Below are 7,550 nucleotides of genomic sequence, written 5' to 3'. Positions count from 1 at the left end.
GGCAGAGAGCTCAAGGATCATTGAGAGGTCCTGTCCCCCCAAAATAAGATGGAGAAGCAACTGAGGAAGATGATGACATCTATCTCTGGCACGCACACACACACACACACACACACACACACACACACACACACACTTCTATAATAAGAAGGAAACAACTAAAGCCGGGCATTGTTGGCGCACACCTTTAATCCCAGCACTTGGGAGGCAGAGGCAGGCAAATCACTAAGTTCAAGGCCAGCCTGGTCTACAAAGCCAGTCTAGGACAGCCAAGGCTACACAGAGAAACCCTGTCTCAAACAACAACAACAACAAAAAGACATGGTCAGACATTTCTCCCAAAAGGATACATAAAGTATATGGGAAAATTATCATTTGCTATTAGAAAAATGTCAATTAAAATAACAACAAAATACATGTAAAGTATAAAATAATAGTACCACAAGATGCTGCCCATGAGGTAAGACAAGTTGCTCCTCCTCGTACTGCTGTGGCTGGGGTCTGCAGGATCCCAGAAGGCCATATGTTACAGCTTGCTCTCCAGCTTCTGGGTGTGGTAGAACATTCTGGGTGAGGTGAGGCCGACTTGGAGGTGCTAGGCCCTTGAAGAGGCTGAGTCTGGGTCCCTCAGAAGGGGGTTGTGGTGTTCTTCCTTCCATTTACCTCCCAGCCATCATGAGGTAAGCATCGTGGTCTACCTCATAGTCCGTGCAGTGATAGATTGCCTCAGTACAACAACATGGCCAAACAACCATGGACTGAAGTCAGCAAAAACTGATACGAAACGAACATTGTGCATTTTCTCTTTTGTTTCCAGTGCAGGAGATTGAACTCAGGCCCCCCTGTACGCTAGCATGCACTCCACCACTAAGCTACGCCTCCAACTGCCTAGTCACCTCCCCGCCCCCACCAGTATATATGTGTGTCAGTGTCTGTGTGTGTGTGTGTGTGTGTGTGTGCACACGCGCGCACAGTCATAGCCTCACTTTATACACAGATAAAATTAATGGTTGCCACAGATGTTGGGGAAACAGAATTTTTTGAGAGCTACGGTGGCTCCTTGTCATAGAATTCTGCACATCTTGATAGAGAGCACAAAAGCACACACAAGATACACAGCTGCACAGAACTACATGCAGACACATAAGCACATGCATGAGAATCTGGAAAGCTCAAGTAAGACTTCTCCCAATGTCCATCTCCCTGGGGTGCTGAATTGGCTATGCAAGCCGATCTCGTGAGAGGATCATTGGGAGGAAGGGATGTATGATTGACCTCTAAGTATAAGTCCTGAGAGCTGCATACCAACCTCGTTACCAGCAAATAAGATTGTAAAGATGATTTGATTGTATCATGATCGGAACTAAAGACGACAACAAAATAAACTGTATGCCTAGCTTTGTACTACAGATGAGGGGCCAGTGCTTAACTGCGTGTGTTCCAAATTTACTCTTTCGGGAATGTACTTTTCATTTGTAACCTTGAACAATCTGATTAGGCAGAAGGTGAAGTCTAAAAGAAAGTTAGCAGTGGGACAAGAGATGATCACTTGAGTGTCTACAGGAGATGCCAGCCCTTTATCCCAGATGCCCATGGCCGGCTTCTGGGGTCTGTTTCTTTAATAGACCAGAGAGCAGGTTCTGGTTAGTGGTGTGATGTCAACAGTGCCTTTAGAATGTTTGAGTTCGCTTAGCTACTGCTGTCAGTGCTCTCCTCGCAGTTGTGAGACTGAGCTCTGGGTAAGCTCTGAGAAAGCCTAGATCTCGAGAGAGCAGAGCAGGTGCTCACGCGTGAGTGTCACCCATTGCTACACTAGACTGAACGTCAGGTGCTGAACTACAATCATTCAGAGAGTCTGAGGTGTATCATGGGTCCCCTGGAAGACTCCAGATGGACAATTGGTGATATGGTGGGAATGGAAACAGGTTTTAAATTAAGGGAAACCGAACAGGAAGTAAGTGAACAAAAAGGAAAGTCAAGTGTCAACAGGGGGGCCGTTCAAGAGGACTCTTGTCCACCAGTGTCAGCCCTGGAGGAGTCATAAGGAAGATGGTGTGGGCCACATGGGTTGTCTTTTTAGGGAGATTTAATTGCCTGTGAACTTCTAGTGGCTCACAGAGCTACGTAAAGAGGTGATGGCAAAGAAAACAGGTGTGTAAAGTCATCAGCCTGACCCTATTGGAAACATGACTGATGCTCAGTAGCCATCCCTCCCATTGGCAAATGAACAGTGGCCTAGCCACAGCAAGGCACACACTCTAGGCAAGTCCAGGAACTACCTTCTCATGTGTAAAGCACGTGAATTTTAGTCTTTAGTTCACAGATTACAAGGATTAAGTGAGGCCATGTGTGTGTGTGTGTGTGTGTGTGTGTGTGTGTGTGTGTGTGTGTGTTCATTGGTGTTCTGCCCACATGTATGTGTGTGTGAGGGTGACAGGTTTCCTTGGAGCTGAAGTTAGACAGGTACGAATTGTCATGTGGGTGCTGAGAATTGAACCTAGGTCCTCTGGGAGAGCAATCAGGGCTCTTAACCACTGAGCCATCACCCTAGCCCCAAGTGAGGCCTTCTTTAGCATAGAGTAAATTCCAGTTTCACAAGGAATGAGGAAATTTGGGGTAGAGCTCCAGGATAGAGCACTTCCTCAGCACGTGTGACGCCCCAGCATGTGTTCAAGTCCCATCACCACACAAGAAGAAGACCTTCAGCTGCCATTAACCATTTAACCACTGTTTCAACTTTTACTATTCTTTTGACTTAGGGGGAAAAAAAAAGGTTACACAGAAATAGCCTGGCCTTGGAATCAGGCTGGGCCGCTTCCTTGGTTAGGAAACCAAAGAAGACAGGATCCCTTTATGTCGATCCCAGCTGCCTCAGGTAGCATACCAACGCTTCAGGACCCAATGAAAGATCAAAAGAAAAAAGGACCTGGGAGAACAAAGACAGGTGTGTATGGCCCTTGGTGCTTTCAGCCCTGGCCCCCAGATGAATGAAGAGGGGAACAGTATGGCCGATGCTCCTAGCTCCTCCCTCTCCCCCAACTATTGTGAGTCAAGTTTTTACAGGGCATGGCAAGAGATATAGGTGCCAGATGATGTCTTCAGATGTTACGTACAAATTCCTCACTGTGTATGAGAAGGGCCAAGCATTGGCCAAGCAGGTCCCTCTCGGTGTCATGCGGGGTGTTCTCTTCCTGCAGCTCCACAGGTCAGCAGCTTTCTGGCTTCCAACGATGTTTCCACAGGGGATGTCCCTGAGCAAAGATCCAAGAGGAGGAGGAGACAAAGGAAAAGGAAACTGGAGAATATTGAGACCGGTATGTGTCTGGATGTCCCCTTGGTACTCTTGTCCAAGTATGAATGAGGCTCAAAAGAGCATGGCCACCATGCGTGGCCCCTCTTTCTTCCCAAGCTCTCCTAAATCACGTTCTACAGGGGCCATAGCAAGGGGTGGCCTGTTGAGCCAGAACATCACCTGCTCACTTTTGTAGCTATGGTAGACAGAAGACCAACATATTCATTTGTCTCCGTGGGGGTATTGTGCACACAGAATGATCCAGAAAAGAGACACCAGGAAGAAACTGGTGCCTGACAAAGAATATGGTACATAGTGACTTGATGTCTAGTCTCCTTTGTAGGTACATGAAGGCCATCCCAGATGGCTTCAGATGTCACATTGGAATTATGAGAAGGGAAGAAACCCAACCATGTCCCAGTTGTCCCTCTTGTGGTCATGTGAGGTCTTCTCTGCTTACAGATCCAGAGGCCTGTGTCGGCCCTGTCTCTAATGATGCCTCTGCAGCGGATGTCCCTGAGCAGCAAACCAAAAGGAAGAGGGTCCAGAAGACAAAGACATCTGAGGATGTCCAAGTAGGTATGTGTCTATCATCTCTGGACATTCTTGTCCCTGTATGAAGAGACACTTGTCCTTGTCACTTTGTCCTTGGGAAGCAATAAATTCCTCAGTAATGGTCAGGGAGTTGCCAGAGTTCCCAGTGTGGCCACATCCACGCTTACTGAGGAGCTTTTGTTCCCACAGCCACCCAGGAGAGCAGTCTGGAATCTTCCAGAACAGCCACCTCTGAAGCCGCCCCTGAAGCTGCCTCAGAGCCCAAGTTCCCCAGGAAGAGGAAGAGGAGGACCATATGGACTGTGGAATGCATCGAGGGGACAAAACTCATAATGAACAAGAAGAGAAGACCCAGCTACCGCCCTGAGGACCTTGAAGCCTTCTACCGACTTCTGGGTGGGTTCTTTGAACCGAGAATTAGATACGTGGGGCCAGCTCTCAAAATTGAGAATTGAGTGTAGGGAGCAGTAATTCTAACCTCCCCAGAGTGCTCATGGGTAACAGGAATATGGGTGCCCTGGTTGTGTGGAGGTGTTTCCCTTCTGTGTTAAGTCCTTGGAGAGAAGGTAAACAGCCTCACACATGAATATGAAAGTTGTGGGGCTTCTCCACTCATAGAACCAACCACTGAACCCCACCAGTCAAGATGGTACAGACTGGTGAAACAGGAAATGTCACTCATCTGGCTTTGGGATGTGCTATCAGGAAGACACAAAACCAAAAAGGCCCAAATGTTTACAAAATAGAGTTACTATCAACTCTTGCTAGCTTCACAGGAGAGCTTCAGGTCATGGCACCTAGAGTTGGGCAAGCATGACAACAGCAGAGACCTATGAAGCCAGTAAGGCACAGACGGTCTCTCTGAGGTGGTGATAACAGGCCATAGATCTGGGACCAAGTGAGGCAGGTTGGAAACAACACCCAGGTATACTACCCAGTATAGTATCCACCAGTCATTTACTGTTTAAAATGAATTAAACAAACCACATCCATTCAGCTCCTCAGTCTCCTTTGCTGCATTTCCAGTGTTCGATACCTACATGTGGTCATAGGGTGCCATGTTGGATTGCAGTGCCAATACCTACATGTGCCTGTAGGGTGCCATGTTGGATGTCAGTGTTCAATGCCTACATGTGGCCGTAGGGTGCCATGTTGGATGGCAGTATCAATACCTACATTTGGCTATAGGGTGCCATGTTGGATGGCACTTTTCAATGCCTACAGGGTGGCATAGGAATGCTTTAAACACTTGAGAATGTTCTATCAGACAGTGCCCTTCTGAATGTCAGGGAAACTGCAGGAGACATGTGCTGTCCAAGTGTTATTTTCCTGGGCAACTGGTGAAAAACACACAGGACCCTACAAGCATAGGTCTTCACCAGAAAAGGGTGCTTCCAGGGAGGGACTCTGAGCACAGGTGGCTTCCTGTGGGGCAGGAGAAGCTGGTTACTACCTCAGGGAGAAAGGAGACCCAGGGAAGACAGGGATGGGGCCAAGCTATAAGGATGGCGCTAAGGGCTCTCTCTCTCCCCCCCCCCCTCTCTCTCTCTCTCTCTGCCCAAAGAGTCAGTTGTCATACAGGGCAGGGGACTTTGGCACGGTCCCAATATGGTAAACGGACAGGCTGTGGGGTCCTAGAGATCTAAGGCCATACCTGAGTTTTTGACCAAAATAAAACCTAACATTGAGAGGTACGTTAAATCCCTGATGTAAGGAGAAGTATCAAATGACGTCACTGACTGAGCTCACGAATCTACAACAGCAAACTTCAACATGCAAAAGCAACATGGGTGTGTTGATGCCAGGAGCATACCATGTTCCTGATATGAAGGTGCCTTAAGAGAGGTCCTGTTTTCTGTAAGGAAGCAGCTCAGGGGGAGAGGTCTGGAGACCACACATTGCTCCTGAAACTTCCCCTGGGAAGCTACAATCCCACACATGGTCAACAAGATAGGAGATCCAAGTCCCTCTCATGCCTGCTTGCTTTGCAGATGATCCTGTGGTCCAGAACTTCTTGGCAGCTGACATCTTCTTCAGGGTGACTGACAAGGTACCTGTAGCCTAAGATAAACAGTCTACAGTCACAGCCCTTAAGAGGACAGGCAGAAAATATTAGACTGTGTGAGGCCAGGATAACCCAGGTCTGCTCTCAAGGACAGAGGCAGGGGAGACACACTTCCTGTCCCTCTTATAGCCTCAAAATTCCTTTCCGGTTTTCCAATCAGCTCATAGTCACAAAACAAATGTACCCCAGCCCCTCATTCTGTGTGTGACAATTGGATGCAGAAGGTCCAGGCCCTACTGAGATGTCTCAGCCTACCTCCTCTCACCAGCTCTCTCTCCACACAGTACCTGCTGTCCATGGTGGTGGAGTACTTTGGCCGAGTTGGGCTCCCAGGACACCTCTACAACAGGATCCACTTCTTCCTGGCCCTGTGAGCATCCATCTCCTGGGGACCAGTGCTCCATCTGTCCAAATCCCAACTCTTATAGCTGCCATCACTCTCCCAGGACCAAGTGGTGACCCTCAAACCAGAGTAGTTGAAACTTTCAAGGGACCAGGAAGGGGAGGAAAGAGAGGGTCCTGACATCATGAAAGTGGCTGAGAAGGCAGAAACTACTAGAGGCCAGGAAAGCTTCCTTTTCCTGGGCTGAGAAGTGAATGGGAGCTGTAGGCTTTGTATCAGAGACGCCCCGGGAACGATCTAGACCAAGGTCACCCTGCACAGACCGCCTCCCCACTCTCTCTCTCTCTCTCTCTCTCTCAACTCTGTGCTCCCGCCTGCATCTGTCACAGTTAGGGACATGCTCTCCCCCGACCCCCGCCCTCGCCCCTGCCTCCCTGTGGCAGTTACATTGCCTGTGACATGGAAGAGGATGACCCCGTATCCAAGAGGAGCATCTTCCAATTCTTGCTGGGACGAGACACCTGGCAGGACTTGTACAAGGACTTCCTGAGGCTGCAGAAGGACTTCTTCCAAGCCATGGATTACCGAGCCTGGGTCACGCGAGAGCAGTGTGAAGAGGTGCAGCCAGGGGAGTGGGTAGACAGGGTTCCACCCACAGAAGAGCAAGGATGGGCCCTGGGATCCACCTCTCATTTCCCTTTCAGATCCAGAACCAGAACCCACACCACTGGGTCTGGAGCCGGGTGCGCCAGAGCACCGCTTAGGTTCCCAGGCCTGGGAACCATCAGCAGGGTCGTGGAGCATGGAGCTGCACGTGAGGCAGGCAAGTGGAGGGCCTGGCCAGGGGCTCCACATGCATGGCCTGGCTCTGTCCTCTGGGCCCCGGAAGCTGTATTCTGGGCTGTGTAGACATGGGAGGAAGCTCTGTTGTTCTCCATCTTGGCGTTTCCTCCTGGATGGGGGTATCTGAGCAGTGCCAAGGTACAGAGAGTGTTTAAATCACAATTCTCCAGCTGGATTGCATCACAGGGACGTGCAATCCATGACACTGTTTCAATTTGCATGTCCCTCTTGTTGTGTCGTGTTATTTTGTTTCTTAACTCAACACACACAAAAAGTTTAAACTCAGCTGGCTGTGGCGGCACGTGCCTTTAATCCCAGCACCCGGGAGGCAGAGGCAGGTGGTCTACAAAACATGTCTAGGACAGCCAAGGCTAACAAAGAGAACCCCTGTCTAGAAATAATAATAATAATAATAATAATAATAATAATAATAATAATAACAATAATAATAA

At 48.9% G+C, this 7,550-nt stretch overlaps 1 protein-coding gene across 2 annotated transcripts; it reads left to right on the top strand.

Annotated features, from left to right (window-relative positions):
- Positions 1–1,694: 1,694 nt before the first annotated feature.
- Positions 1,695–7,079, top strand: LOC311594008 (putative speedy protein E7). 2 transcript variants are annotated; one of them, XM_084775448.1, is made up of 9 exons: positions 1,695–1,862; positions 2,760–2,944; positions 3,243–3,314; positions 3,755–3,871; positions 4,037–4,243; positions 5,839–5,897; positions 6,197–6,282; positions 6,699–6,873; positions 6,960–7,079. In XM_084775448.1, exons 2-9 carry the CDS (start codon positions 2,854–2,856, stop codon positions 7,017–7,019), a joined length of 867 nt encoding a protein of 288 aa, XP_084631574.1. In that variant the 5' UTR covers positions 1,695–1,862; positions 2,760–2,853; the 3' UTR covers positions 7,020–7,079. The 2 variants fall into 2 exon arrangements, with proteins under 2 accessions (XP_084631574.1, XP_084631573.1); XM_084775447.1 differs by having other exon boundaries at positions 3,198–3,314.
- Positions 7,080–7,550: the final 471 nt, after the last annotated feature.

The sequence above is a fragment of the Acomys minous genome, assembly GCF_964271855.1.
Source record: "Acomys minous genome assembly, chromosome: 3".
Classification (NCBI taxonomy): Eukaryota; Metazoa; Chordata; class Mammalia; order Rodentia; family Muridae; genus Acomys; species Acomys minous.
This window is presented reverse-complemented; position numbering and strand designations above follow the sequence as displayed.

Excerpts from the sequence above, each read along its gene's own strand:
- LOC311594008 (XM_084775447.1), top strand. The coding sequence starts at position 2,854 with ATGTCGATCCCAGCTGCCTCAGGTAGCATACCAACGCTTCAGGACCCA. Across the intron at positions 3,315-3,754 it reads ACTGGAGAATATTGAGACCG|ATCCAGAGGCCTGTGTCGGC; the intron begins GTATGTGTCTGG and ends CTCTGCTTACAG. Across the intron at positions 3,872-4,036 it reads ATCTGAGGATGTCCAAGTAG|CCACCCAGGAGAGCAGTCTG; the intron begins GTATGTGTCTAT and ends TTGTTCCCACAG.